Source organism: Balaenoptera musculus, chromosome 9 (genome assembly GCF_009873245.2).
Source record: "Balaenoptera musculus isolate JJ_BM4_2016_0621 chromosome 9, mBalMus1.pri.v3, whole genome shotgun sequence".
Lineage (NCBI taxonomy): Eukaryota > Metazoa > Chordata > Mammalia > Artiodactyla > Balaenopteridae > Balaenoptera > Balaenoptera musculus.
In genome coordinates, this window is record NC_045793.1 from 48,311,417 (window position 1) to 48,327,011 (window position 15,595).

At 39.1% G+C, this 15,595-nt stretch overlaps 1 protein-coding gene across 4 annotated transcripts in view; it reads left to right on the forward strand.

The window, feature by feature from the left end:
* Positions 1-15,595, forward strand: part of CPVL (carboxypeptidase vitellogenic like) — a 137,390-nt gene that overhangs the window by 75,771 nt on the left and 46,024 nt on the right. For all 4 annotated transcript variants that reach the window (XM_036863184.1, XM_036863182.1, XM_036863181.1 and 1 more), the window contains one exon: positions 9,444-9,626. In XM_036863184.1, coding sequence (XP_036719079.1) covers positions 9,444-9,626 — 183 coding nt within the window. The remainder of the gene's footprint in view (positions 1-9,443; positions 9,627-15,595) is intronic.

Consider the following 15,595-nt stretch of genomic DNA (forward strand, 5'->3'; position numbering starts at 1 on the left):
AATTGCTAAACGTTATACTATATAGCTGAAATTGTTTTTCTTTTGCAGCTGAGCTTTTGAGAAACCCTTGAGAATTGCCCTGGGTTAGGTTGGATATTAATGAAATTAATTCTCTTCTATTTGTGAGAAAGTTACTGGTGGGTCATGCTAATTGCTCCAGGCAGAAAGAACTCCTGGCTATGTTGGAGTTTGTAATAGAATAATGATAGGTAAGGCAGCCAGAAGAGGAAGTGTGGAGGGCTGCTTTGTAGGAGTTTCATTGATTTAGCATCTGTAGGGAAGGCTTCTTTTTAAAAAAAAATTTTTTTTTTGATTAGCGAACAGGAGAACATTCAAAACTAAGACAGATAGCAGCCAACTGGGAATGCTGTGCAGGCTGGAATAGCTTAGGCTGTTTCCCCAAACAGGAAACCACAAAATGTTAGAGATTAAGGTCACTGGATCATTGGGAAAAGAGCATAACTTTGTCTGCAAAGTATTATGATGGATTGTAAATGGGCCAAAATATAAGCATAAATCTTTCGTCTAAAAACGCAACAACAAAAATCCAGCCTTCTCACAAAAGCTCAGTTTGCTTTCCTGTTGTGCTGAGAGACCAAAGCCTCCTTCTGCGGCATCTCTGTAATTTTCCTACTAAGTAGGGGAGTTATCGGGGATTTAAAGAGAAATGCTTTGTGTTCTCTGTCAGCAACACGTGTGTTTCGGTTTGGATTTTTAAAAAAGTAAAGTTTAGACCAGAAAGTGGGCCTCATGTGATTTATCTTCAGTCTTATGCTTTAATACAGGCAACAATGAAAATATAACAAAATGCACATTTATATACATTTTTGCCCCAAACCCCTTCTTTCAAGTGTTCGCAGGCACCATCAAAAACACAGTTGTCTCTTTTCCCCTTTGAGTATCATCCCTTGCCCCCCGAACTTACTTGAAGTCAAAGTCTGAGTTTAGAGGGTGTGGGATCTTCTTAGTTGAGTTGGCAGGTAAACTGGCGTGCAGCTATCTTTAGCTGACGCAATTGGTTGCTTTATATCTGCCTGGAAAATATTTATCCTTCAGAAGCTTATACTGTGTAAAATAAGGGTTAATCATCATCTGATTCTGTTCACTAGGTCGTTCCTAGAGGGAGGTTTTCTTGCTGAGAGGGTGAAATCCATGAAAAACTACTGATTTATGTACATCCAGAACCTGAAAAGTTTATGGTTTTAAATGTTAAAATGATTTAGATTTTAGAAAGATTTAAGTGCAACTGACTTTTTTAAAGTCCTCTTTTTAAGGAAAACTTAGAGAACGAAAGAGTAAACTTGCTTTTCCTCTTTTGATTATTCACTATATTGAAAAGTTAAAAAAATATCTGGAGTATAGGGAGGACAGGGTCACATCTTTTCATGTCTGTTCTCTTGGTGCCCAATCCTCAGGCTCACCACAAAGATTTACTGTTGAATAAATAGAAATTTCACATGAGCAGATTAAACAAACAAACAAACACATTCCATGTGTAAGTGAACACGAACTCTTTTCTCCAGCTCAGACAAAAGGCCACTTCCTTTCCATTTCAGATGGAAGTGAAACTTAGCTGAAGAAAATGAAATGAATGAGTAGAGTTGGATTGAGACCTATTGATCTTTCTTTTCTACCCGTGACAGAGACATGGATACAGAGGAATATGTTTCTCTTCTAAGAAGAACGACAGCATAAGCATTGAATAAATGACAGCTGCCCTTGCACCTCTGTTGGGGGTGAGGGAAGGACACTCAGGAAAGGGTAGGACTGTGTCTTAGGGAGATAACTATTGCACAGCCTGCACTCATCGTGGCCGAGTGGAAATATAGGCCTGGCGTGGTCAGATCTCTGAGTATTTAAATGACAGCATCTAATTGCAAAAACAATAACAACACCATGTGGACCTAGATGAATATATCTGCAAGCTAAATGCAGCCAATTGAAAACGTTTGCACACCACTATAGAAATTTATTTTTCAGATTATTCTTAATTAAGAGTAACAAAAACAATAATAAAACCTTGCTCTTCAGCTTATAGGATATTTTTATAACTAGTATCCCATGGGGTCCTCCCAAGAACTCTAGGATGTAGATATTCCACTTCACAGAGGAGAAAATTAAGGCTCAGAGTGAGTAGATGACAGCTCCAAGGCACTCAGTAGCACAGGACTTGGGAGGCTGAGCCAGGGCTGGAGCTCAAGACTCCTGTCTGCAAGTGTCATATGACTTTTATAAGCCCCTGCCATTTGTTTTATGAAATTGATGACCTAGTGCAGTTACGTTAGAACTCTTGCCATCCTAAGAGTTATTCTGACTCTTACCTCCTAAATCACAATTGAAATCCACAGGTAACATCTCATTTGGAAATTGTGGAGCTATTTGAATAGCTATGTTGAATTATTCAAATGCAATAATAATAATAGCTAGTGTTAACTGAACACTTACTGTGTGCCTGGGACACAAAGAGCTTACATGCATTATATTATGTAATTCTCCCATTGACCCTCTCTCATATATGTTTCTCTTCTATCCATTTTACAGATGAGGAAACTGACCTCTAGACAGGCTATGTAACTTAATCAAGATAATCCTGCTAGTAAGTGGCAGAGCTAGGCTCAAACCCAGCTACAGAGCCTGTGCTCTTAACTATAAACATGTATCCTTCATTCCAAAGAGTCATACTTACATTTAAGTTTGCTCCTTGCATGTGTAATTACAAAGAATAAACCACCTGTTCAGTGTATTCTCTGGGCGGGGGGCAGTGGGGGGGGGGGCGGAATACACTGTGCAGCGTGGAAGAGGGGTTAGAAGCACACACTTTGGACTCAGGCAGATCTGAACTTGAATCTCTGTTACCAGCTGGCTCACCTCCCTGCATCTCTGTCCCTTTGTTCCTAAAATGGCATAAATAACACTTGCCTTCTGGGGGTGTTGTGAAATCATGGATGTAAAATGCTTAGCAGAGTGCCTGCAACATAATAAGAACAATGAGAGAGTTCTGCTATTCCAAAATGTCCTTTTAAAAGCTATACTCTTAACCATACTTTTCTAGCATTTAGGTATGGGGAAATTTCTTGGGATGCTTCAAAATTACAAGTTCCTTTTAAAGGGTAATTTATAGACTTATGGCTCTGAGTACCAAGAAAAGACTGCTGAGACACCATGCCCAATGTGTGTAAAATTAGTCATGAAAGGCATGTTATTTCATGCATTTGAGTACGTAGAGTTCAGGTTTACCCTGGCTGCATTCCCTCCTACTGTCGGCCTTTGTCTAAAAGAGTGAGATTGACAACCAAGTATTTGACACAGAAAGACCATCTGCATATTTTGAAGGTTTATTCTAGAAGAAGTTCTTTGTTGAGTCAGTCTTCCAAGTCATTATCACGTTATCAACCTACTTGAAAAGGAGGACTGTATTTACCTAACTCCCCCAATTTGTATCCAGTGCTGTGCTTAGAACCCTGTTATATTTTCTCATTAATTCTCACTACAGTGAGATGTAGGTCTTACATCTACATGTCCAGGAAAGGCAACCACAACTCATGGAGGTTAAACCACGTGTCCAAGAATTCCCAGTTACTGCGTGCTGGGGCATGTGAGGCACTGGTCCAATGGTGTATGAGTTTGGATTTCATACTTTTAGCAACAGCAGCAACTGTGGTTACTTGAAGCATGAAAAGAACTGGTCAGAAGACAGGATAGGTCACAGAATTCATGGACAAACTGAAGAACTAGAGTGAGGAAAGATAGGGACCAGGGAAAACTCTGGGGATCCAGGTAGCAAAACTAATGGGCAGACTCATCGGGGAACCCTGTGTCATTCTGTCCACAATCCAAATTCTAGGGAGAGAGCATTTGAGTGCCCTGGCTTAGGTCACATGCTCACCCCTTGCATAGAGGAGGAAGAACACTGATCGCCAGCCTCCACTAGGGCTGTATCCATTGAGGGAATGAGAATACAGTTACCAGGGGAAGGGGGAGTGGACCTGGGCCAAACAAAACGACAATCACTCTACAGCGTTACAGAAAGCCTTTAAAGAGCGCAATTGCCTGTACTCTACAAGTGTCCATACGTCTTATGGGGTGTCAGGCACTGTGCAAGGGCTGCAGTGGAGTGAGGGCTAAGAGAGCTCTGTTCTTCAGGAGCTGATGCTGTTTCCCAGCTGCTTAGTCAGGGCCAGTCCCTCTAACAGAAGTGAGGCATCTCTTGCCAGCTGAGTAATGTCCTTGCACACATCCCGGTCCATAGAGCCAAAGTGAGGAATGAGGGATGTCTCCAGAGTTGGACAAACAGATGAGATTGTTTCTGAAGCGGACATGTGAACTATGTCTCCTTCTCCACCAACTCGCTGTTTCCTAAGGCTTGGAGTAGCACTTAAACATGTAGCTGTGGACAGTCAGTAAATGCTTGTTGTTTGCAGGAATTTAGCTCCTTTCTTAAGGCGTTTTTTTGGTTTGTGTTTTGATTTTCTTTCTTTCTTTATTTTTTTTTAACATCTTTATTGGAGTATAATTGCTTTACAATGGTGTGTTAGTTTCTGCTTTATAACTAAGTGAATCAGTTATACATATACATATATCCCCATATCTCTTCCCTCTTGCATCTCCCTCCCTCCCACCCTCCCTATCCCACCCCTCTAGGTGGTCACAAAGCACCAAGCTGATCTCCCTGTGCTATGCGGTTGCTTCCCACTAGCTATCTATTTTATGTTTAGTAGTGTATATATGTGCATGCCACTCTCTCACTTTGTCACAGCTTACCCTTCCCCCTCCCCATATCCTCAAGTCCATTCTCTAGTAGGTCTGTGTCTTTATTCCCATCTTGCCACTAGGTTCTTCATGACCTTTTTTTTTTTTTTCCTTAGATTCCATATATATGTGTTAACATACTGTATTTGTTTTTCTCTTTCTGACTTACTTCACTCTGTATGACAGACTCTAACTCCATCCACCTCACTACAAATAACTCAATTTCGTTTCTTTTTATGGCTGAGTAATATTCCATTGTATATATGTGCCACATCTTCTTTATCCATTCATCCGAGGATGGACACTTAGGTTGCTTCCATGTCCTGGCTATTGTAAATAGAGCTGCAATGAACATTTTGGTACATGACTCTTTTTGAATTATGGTTTTCTCAGGGTATATGCCCAGTAGTGGGATTGCTGGGTCGTATGGTAGTTCTATTTTTAGTTTTTTAAGTAACCTCGTGTGGGATCTAGGATGCATTCTGACACCTCTCTGTGTCACGATTTCCTTTACAGTAAAGTGGAGGCGGGCCTTGTAATACTTCTCATCCCCACCCTGTGAAGCTGGATGTGAATAAAGCCATGTGTACATGAAAACACTTTGAAAAGTAAAGAACATTAAAAAAATGATTTTCTCATCTCTTCCTTTTGAAAAAAAAAAAGAGAGAGAGAGAGATGCTCGTAATCCAAATCACCTAGTGCCATCTCTTGTAAATGCTTGAATTCTGGAATGAGTTTTTAAGATCATCTGTGATTGAACTAAAGTTATGCTGTTTACCTAGTTGTCATGAAAAAAAAACTGAGAGCTGGTAATACTTGAGTTAGCACAAATTATTCCCGAATAAAGACCCATCATTTGCCAAATTGAGGTGTCCAACCTCTTAGTGTTATTGTTCTTTTTATTATTTTTTCATTATGGAAGCATCCCAACATACCCAAAAAACTTAGAAAATAGCCAAGTTAAAACAAATCGCCCATATTTTGACTACCTTAACTGCTAGTATTTTGATGTATTCTTTTCCCAAGTTTGAAGCATCCTTTTAAAATATAGTAATTATAGAGCATGAACAGTGGGATCATAGTTTTTCATTGATTTTTTTAATAAGTATTTTTCCATGTCTTCGCATCACCATCAATTTCAACAGACTAACCAGTCAGACCTCTAAGTAGTAAAAGAAAAGAAAATTCTCTAAAAGGAGTGCCTCTGCTCTTTAACTGAGGCCTCACAGCTGACCAGAAAGGAAAGTGAGGACACTGGTTGTTCAGGGGTGCTGCCTGGTGTGTCCCTGGGAACCTACTACAACCAGCGCTTTCCCTGCCCCTCGTTTTGTTAGAGTCACTCCTGACAAGGGAAGCGTAGCTAAAAGCTGCATTCACTTCTGTCTCCACCTCTCTGTCTTTACACCCTGTTGCTTAAAATATCAGCAAGCCTCAGGGGAAGGTTTGCCCCAGACTGTCCCAGTTTTAGCCTGCAAGCCCTGTATCCTGGGAAACTCCTCCGTCCAGGGCAAACCGGGACAGATCACCCCACCAGGAAGAAGTGGGCGAATGTGTGCAGATCCTTCGTAAGTGGCCAACCCGTTGCGGTTTAAGCCTTGTCCTGGAACTTCTCTGTCTCTCAGGATGTGGGTGGCCAACACGTGCCCTCCAGCTTCAGGACCACCCAGCCCTGTGCTACACCCACCTGGCTTCTCAGCTCACTGTCACCGGATCCTGGGATATCTCACCCACTCACCCAGCCCTGGAGGCACCCAACTGGGATATTCCTGTGGGGGCTGAAGAGAGTGAATGTGACATTTAGATTAAAATAGAAGCTCTGGAATTCTTATATTTAAGGCAGCCTTAAATGCCAGGTCTGAAATCACTTCGCTTGATCATTAATCTGATTTCTTTTTTTGTTGCATTTGACTTATGTGCCCTTTAGTAGTTAAAATTGTTTTCCTTGCTTTGCAAAGGAAGGATTTCCATTTGCCCCCAAAAGTAGGCTTTCTGCACATCACATGTGCAAAATTATGCAGTCCAGCCCTTCGCTGCCTCATTCTGGAGTGTTAGTATTCTTGTTTATGATGTCTTGAGAAACAAGGGAAATGGCTCAGGCAGGGGTGGGCTTCGTTTCAATTCATTTCAACAAACGTGTACCCTAATGCTGTACATATCAGCCTGTTTTTGCTGTAACCTGTGGATTTTGCTATCATCCCTCAAAGATGAAAATTCAAATCAGTTTCAAAATATCCTGATGATAGTAAGGTGACAATATCCTGATGACACTCAGAAAGATGCAAGCTTCATAGAGTAGCCACGAAGAAGAAAGATGGCTACGTACACTTGTGTGTGTGCTGGTTAATCAGCATCTTTTCACTGAATTCTAGAAGAATTACTTTATAGATGATTATCTTTGTTAATCAGCTATAATCAGGCCTTCCTAGAATGGTGAAGTATTTAAGCCTTGTTTCCTGGTACAGATCATGTGTAATTGTTTCCATACTGTTGGCAAAACAGCTGTAGGAGTTTTGCATGGGCCATAAGTACTCAAGGTCTTTGAGGCAATTTCTTTTTATAAACAATGCAAATTTTTATTGCTATAGTTGAGTTTTTTAAAGAGGCTTTAAATCCGTCAGGATTTTCTGTAAGGGGGGCGTTCTTCATAGGAGAGTGGAGGTGGTGATGATGACTGAGTAACATGAAAGACCCTGTGTTCCTATAGGTGAGGCCCAGGGCTCTTTCATCTTAGGCTGAATCCTGGCCCACTGCTGCTTGAGGATTTGGAGTGTGTAAAAGTCCTGGGCTTTTTAATTATGTATAAGCCTTTTAAGAAGCCTGTACCAGGAGGGCAGAGATGGAAACATTGCAGTGAAACATTTTATATCCAGTTTGAGGATTCAACCGAAGGTCTTCACTTGAGTCAAACCAGAGCTTCCAAATAGATCAAAGGTAGCATGGAGTTGAAGAAAATCTCTTTGTTGGTGGTGGAGTGACAATACCTTATGAGAATCAACAAGTGTAAAAAATAGCCTAAGGGGAGTAGAAAACAAAGGGGAAAATTACTCAGATTTCCACCACCAAAATTAATCAACTCTATTCCTTTTTTTTAAAGTTTCATTCCATATATGTAAATCAGTATGTCAATTTTATATATCATAATTGGGATATATATTTGGCATTCAGCTTTCATACTTAACATTCTGTGATAAGCATTTTCCACATTGCTTCGTGGTTTAGTCCAACAGTTTATTTACTTATTTATTTTTACCAGGAAAAAAAAATTTTTTTATTTACAGAGAATAAATGAACCACAACTATTTTGTGAGAAAGCTGATGATGAACAAGTTTTTTTTAAATCAGAATTCTTCTTCTGGCATTATCGTCCACTGAGTTTGCACTTACACTATAAACAGATATAAGATGGACATAGTATATGAGGCAATAATTTTCAGACTTTATCAACAGGCAGTAAAGAGCACAGATCCAAAGAACAGGGAAATAAAGGCAGTGAGCCCCATAATGTGCACTTCTGGAATGAAAAATGGGATGAGGAACACAAGCTTAAGATAGCCATCTCCCTGAGTTCAGGAGAAAGAGGCTGGACTTAAGGAGAATGAGGTGACAACTTTGTAGTCCAACAGTTTAAATGGCTTTGCAGTATCCCATAGAATTTCTGTACCGTGGTTATTTAACCACTCACTAATATGGAACTTTTAGACTGTGTTCAAATTTGTCATTATAAAGTTTCAGTGAATATTGTTAAATAGTTTTTTTTTAAATTTCTTTGGGCTTATTTTCATAGAGTTTATTCCACAAACTGGGATTAGTGGGACAAAGTGTCAACATGATAAAGTCTTTGCATTAAAAAGTGACGGTTGCTTTCCTGAAGAGTAATGCCATTCACACTGTCCCCAGTAGCTTCGCAACTTCAGCAGCATTGCGTATTATCTGAATATCTTGAAAGCTGTTTGGGAAGAAAAGACAAGAGTTGCCTCAGAGTTTCTCGTACGGTACCCATCAACTTGGCTAAAAAAAAAAATGTATCATAGGCATTTTGAAGGACATTCCTCATTTTTGACAAATGGCTATCATATTTAAGAAAGGACGTCTTTGGAAGTGGCATAGCAGACATGGTTGCCTCCAACAAATAACAAATTTGAGGCACCTGCATCTATCTGTTTGCCTCAAAAAATTATAGTTGTCGCTGATATGTAGGAGGGAAAAGCAACATGGATTAACAGCAGCCACGAGGGAATGCCCAGCTTGCCAGCTGCTGCAGGGCCTGAAAAGTGAAGATAATCAAATGCAGGCTTCATGACAATCCTAGTGTGTACCATTCCTTAGCTCCACCGAACTGTAACCACAGTCTTCTTCCTTAACATAGCCATACATCCAAGTAAAACCTATGTTGCTGGGTAATACAGCACAAATGCTTTTGCAACAAGAGAGATGTATGCAGATTCCTATGAAGAATCAAACTTTTGGAAGAATGCAGTGGTTGAGACAAGGCTTGAGTTTATTTCAGGTTGTTGGTATATGTAGCCAACTGGAAGAAAGTGACCCTACGGAGTTCCTGGGTTGGCGTCTCTGAGCAGCGCCCCAGAGCCGCTAACATTCCCTTTTCTCTCTTGTGTGCACTATCTGTACCTAGATACATTGACTGGCTTCCCCTGCTGAATCCTGCATTTGCCCACGGCTCAATTTCGTTTCAGGTTCTAATCTACAACGGCCAACTGGACATCATCGTGGCCGCTCCCCTGACAGAGCGCTCCTTGATGGCCATGAACTGGAAAGGATCCCAGGATTATAAGAAGGCAGAAAGAAAAGTTTGGAAGATCCTTAAATCTGATCCTGAAGTGGCTGGTTATGTACGGCAAGTGGATAGCTTCTATCAGGTATGAAAATGCTTCCCGGCACGCAGGTTGTAAGAATGGGATGATGAGATTGAAATGAAAGCCTGAATACCCGTAAGACATGGTCAGCCTTAAGCAAAGTCATACAACTACCAAAAGGTGTCTTCTGTTGCCCTCCTTTCCACAGGGAAGGGTGGTCTGAGTTCATATTAAAGTACAAATACTCAATGTTTAAGACAAAAGTTGACAGACACAAGTATAGGTATGATTTAAGAGATAAGGTGACAATTAAAAAGATTAAAAAAAGATAATACTCAACCCCAAAAGGTGAATCATTAATGAGAGAATTAGTCTATTTTGGGAACAAAAGAGAGCGTGAACAAATTACATGAGGAAGGTTCAATGTAATCTCCTCTGGCAAACCTATGATCACATTCACGTATTACACATGGAGCCCGAGGACAAAATCTATCTGATGCCCTAGTGTGACCTCTCCTTTAGGGGTCAGATGTTACTCTGGCCAAGCCTGTCCACTGCTCCTCCAGTTTGCATGTCTCAGCTCCTAGAAGATGAATAGGTCTTCCTTAATGTTTACACGATGATTACACTGTTTACCTCCAGAAAGTTTCTGGAGAAATTAAGAAAGCCCCTTAGTTTTGCTTAGTTAGTCTCAAGAGGAGAAATTTATTCTTCTAGACTTGATTTTATTCCCCAATTTTTTATGTGAGGCAACACTGGGACCTCAATTCTGTACCTCCAAGTATTTGGAAGAATAGCTTTCTAATGCTTGAGTTTTCCTTTAGGCAAATCCATGCTCCAAACAGAAATTAATCATAGGAATACTACTTTAAAAGTACTTTGCTTTGGGATTGTAAATGAGAGATCACAAAGTATTTTATCAGGGGTCACTGGGTTATCACCTGAATTGCTCATTTATGTTTAAAAAAATGATAGATCCAGCAGAAATTACGGGTATCCTAATGTGAAAAGGTACCCTTCCTACCCTACCCCGGTCATTCTAACCATTAAATAACATGAAATTTAACAGAAATTTAAATATTACACAAAATGTTAACTACCTTGGACAACGGAAACAGTTGAGAGACATATTTCTGGGCTCAAGTGAAGGTTAACTTGGAAAAGTTATAACGTTACAGTTTCTAAATCGAGATAAATTATACCAAAGAATTAACTACTGGTGGAATGGCAAACTAAATGACTCAGAGCAGGAACAGTTCTGGCAGTATATATATGAAGTCTGAAAATGGGACAGGGAAGGACAGAAAGAAGTGTCTGTTTACATGCAGAGAGATCTCAAGAGAGGATGGAAAGTGCCTTGTCAGCCCCATCTGCTTTTGTAAATTTGAGCGATCTTGAATCTGGTATTGAGTTGGGGACCACAATAAATAGTTAACTCTGAAGACAGATTCCAAAATATTGAAATTCCTGGACAAGTGGAGGCTCTTGAGTGCAGAAAATAATCTGGACTTAATTTTGTTGTTTGTCTCTTTTTAAGTAACACAAGTTATATAGCAATTCAAATTTTTTTAAAAAGAGAAAAAGAAAAAATTAAACAATTTCAACATCTGAAATTACATTTTAATTGATTCATATGTGCACAGGTTCAGGTTTTTGCATAATTTTAACCGTGTAATATAAGGTTGATTCTACTTTGTTACTTAAAACAAAACTTACTGAGTTATAACATAATATGGAAAAGTGAACAAGTCACAAATATACAGGTAAATGAATTTTCACAAAGTGAACATACCCCTGTAACTGTTACCTAAATAAAGAAATAGAATAGAACCAGTGCCCCTCCCCCGCCACCCCATAGTCACTACTCCTCTCCTCCCCAAGGTAACCACCGTCCTGACTTCTAATAGCCTAGATTACTTTTGCAAGTTTTTGAATTTTTATAAATGGACATATTCAGTATGTACTCTTTCCTGTGTGGTATGTTTGCTCAGCTTTGTGTTCATGAGATTTATTTATTCTCTTTTTATATGGTAATTTGGTACTTTTTTCTGATATGCTTAGAAATTTTCAGTTGAATGTCAGACATTGAACAGGTAAAATTATGGAGATAGTTTGAGTTTTTGGCTGATGATATTTACCTTCAAAGAGATTTTGCTTTGCTTCTGTCAGGCAATTAATTAGAATAGAGGCAAGCACCTTTATCGAGTCTGGAACTGAGTGACTTTAAATCTGTACTTTAGCTGGCCTATTTCCGTGGCCCTAAGTTGACGTTTGTGGCATTAACCAGGGCCTCTACCGTTTGGCAGAGCATGAACGTCAGTATTTGTCTCCCAAAGCTCCATTCAAGTTTCCAGTCTCTTAACTACCACTTTATGCTTGGTTTTGTAACCTCTTGGCCGCTGAATCAACTACTGCTTTGACGCGGCCAGGGCCAGAGAATGCCACACTCAGCTTGTTGCCCTCTCCTTCAGTTTGCAAGCCTGGCCCCTTGTAGTGGGCAGAATAATGGGCCCCCAAAGAGACCTTCCCCCTAATCTCTGGAACCTGTCAATATGTTGTATCATATGGAAAGAAGGAATTAAGGCTACATATGGAAATAAGGTTGTTAATCATCTGACCTAGAGATGGGGAAATTATTCTGGATTATCCAGATGGGCCAGTATAATCACAAAGATCCTTATGAGTGAATGAGGGAAGCAGGTGAGTCAGAGTCAGAGAGGGTTTCAAAGATGCAGTGTTGCTGGCTTTGAAGATAGAGGAAGGACCGTGAGCTAAGGAATGCAGGCAGCCTCTAGAAACTAGAAATCACAGAGAAACAGATTCTCCCCTAGAGCCTCCAGAAGGAATGGAACCTTGCCAACATCTTAGTTAGCTGAGCCAACATCTTTAGTCCAGTGGGACCATTTCTGACTTCTGACCTCCAGAATTATAAAATAAGAAATTATTGTTGTTTTAAGGCACTTAAATTTGTGGTGGTTTGTTACAGCAACAATAGGAAACTAATACACCCCTTATATCCTGGCTGCCTTGGGTGATCCTCAGGATTTTCAAGTGGGTGTGTTCTGTATTTTGTCCAGCTTTTCTAGTTTTTCTTAGTAGGAGGATTGAGAGCAACAAGTGTCTCTGCCAGTACAGGATGTGGCACTTGCTGTTTTGTTCTTTTTTTTTTTTTTTTTTTTTTTTTTTTTGCAGCGTTTGGTACATAATAGTTTGCAGATTCATGATTTCCACTTTTTTCTTTGTTAGAATTTTCATACCATAAATTTTCTTGCAACTATCAGGATCATCGTGTGGTTTTCCTTTTTTTGTTAATCTACTGAATTACACTGATTGATTTTGAAACTTTAAAAAGTTTTAAATATTTACAAAAGTAAAAATAATAGTTCAGTGTATCCCCATATATCTATCAGGTTCACCAATTACCAACACGTAGCCAATATTATTTTATCTATACTCCCCCTGCCCCTTCCAGTGACTATTTTGAAGTACTACCCAATTCCAGTTTTACACCTGAACAAATTAACAGTAGTGATCTAACATTATACAAATCTGCTATTCGGTTTCCCTCAGTTTTCCCCAATATATTTCCTCCAATAAGTATATACTTACTTATCTATGATGATTGATTCATTTGAATTGTAATCCAAACACATCCCTTAGTCTATACCCACCCTCACATTTTTATTTTGCTTAATTTAGTTCATGAAGACACTAGATCAACTTTACACATTTTGATTTTGCTGATTGCTTCCTCAGTGGTACTTAACATGTTTTTCTTATCCACATATTTATTGTAAAGTACGATTTATATCTAGAGTCTTGATCAGATTCAGTTTCTTAATTTGGCAAGAATAATTAGCTGTTTTGTTCTTTTAACATTATATCATACATATTTTCAAAGTTACAGTATAGATTCTTAACTTATTTTTAAGTAATACTCCATTGAATTGATAAAATTAATTTTCTTAATTACCCTCTTGTTGGCCACATAAGGTTGTTTCCTTTTGTTGCTGTTATTATTATTATTAATTATAAGCTAATTTTCCAACTAATATCATGTGTGTCAGTAGTCCTACTGATCTACATAAATTATGTAAATAAATCAGGCAAAAGATAGATTATGATTTTTTGTGTGCAAAATAAATGAAAGAGAAGAGACAAATAAAAGATCAGAGTTATAAGGGATGGGCTCATCTACCTATATTTAAGTTCAATAATGATAAAGATAGCTTTCGTTTGTTGAACACTAAATATGTGCCAGCTGTTGTGATAGGTACTTCATGGATATTATCAGAGCAACCTCTGAAAATTATATAATATAATTTCCATTTTACTTGCATATGAGGAAACAGACTCTGAGAAGGTAAACAGTTAATCCAGAATCATCCAATGACAGCATTGGGATTCAAACTTTATTCAGTTTGTTGCCAGAGCCTGTGTGCCTATGTCTGTCCGATTGCCCCTGATATTTAATTGCCAGTAAGGTGGAGAATGTTAACTAAATTGAAGAGAAGAGAAACACTCAGGAAAAAAACTTGTTTATTTAATCTTTTCACATGTTTGAAAGACATTTGTTATGCGTTCCTTAGGGGCAGTATAAAAAAAAGATATTTATCAATACTCATGAGGTTCTAAACTTACCTCCCATGATTAGAATACAGTAATACTTTGCCTGTGGCTAGAAATGAAGAAATATTAGTTTAATAATGAAATGCCCACATTCTTTTATTTCTGACTGCATCCTCCCATTCACTGACTGGATGGTCAGACTGAATATGATAATAAAGTCTATTCTATCAAGGAGATTTTACTCAAAGGAGGGAAGAAATAAAGGCAGAAAATAAGCAAATATAGACATTCACAAATCAGATAATGCCAGAAAATAAAACTGGGTGATGTGAAAGAGCTGGTACAGGGACTACTTTGGATGGTGGATCCCAGAAGCCTCCCTGAAGAGGTGAGACAGTAGGACGTGAAGCAGTCTCCATGTGCAGATGTGGGCCAGCGTTTCCATGCAGAGAATGTCTAAATGTGCCAAGGGGCAGAAATAAGCCGGATGTGTCTGAGGAAAGGAAGGAGGGCCAGTGGATCTGAGGGAGGAATAGGGAAAGAGAGGAAGCAAAGATGGAGGATTGGCTGTGGCCACATCATACGGGACCTGGTGGGTCAGGGTAGAGTTTGTACTCAGAAAGTTAATCACATCCCATAGACAGAGCTCTAAACTTCTTGCTCTGGTTTGAGATCCCTTCCAGTACAAATTCTTAGTATATTCATGCTATCCTCTTTGGTATCATGACCCTCTACACACACACTCTTAATTGAGTTCTTTTCTCCCACAAGGAAAAATTTGCTTGTAGACATCTTTCTGTTGGGGAGATTTTTTTTACCTCAACTACTGACTAGTTTAGGAATGATCATTGTTACTGAATAAAACTGTTTACAGTATTAGGTTGTATGGATATGTGTGTTTGTGTATGTGTGTTGTACATGCGTATACCTATAACATATGTAGAGACTATGTAACAGAGTGGTTAGAGACCACTATAGAGTGGCCTCTAATACTATAATAGACTATTATAGTGGTCTCAATACTATAATAGGGTATTATAGTGGTCTCAATACTATAATAGAGTGTTCCAGTGGCCTCAATATATAATAGAGTGTTCCAGTGGCCTCCACTACTATAATAGAGTGTTCCAGTGGCCTCTAATACTATAATAGAGTGTTCCAATGGCCTCCAATACTATAATAGAGTGTTCCAGTGGCCTCCAATACTATAATAGAGTGTTCCAGTGGCCTCCAATACTATAATAGAGTGTTCCAGTGGCCTCCAATTCTATAATAGAGTGTTCCAGTGTCCTCAGTACTATAATAGAGTATTTGAGTCAGGAAGACCATGGTTTGCCTCCTTAATCTTCTACTTAATAGCTATGTGACCTTGGGCAAGTTTTTTACCTCTCTATACCATGACTTCATCTCCTATAAAATAGGGGTAGTAATAATATCTACCTGTTATGGACTGAACTGTGTCT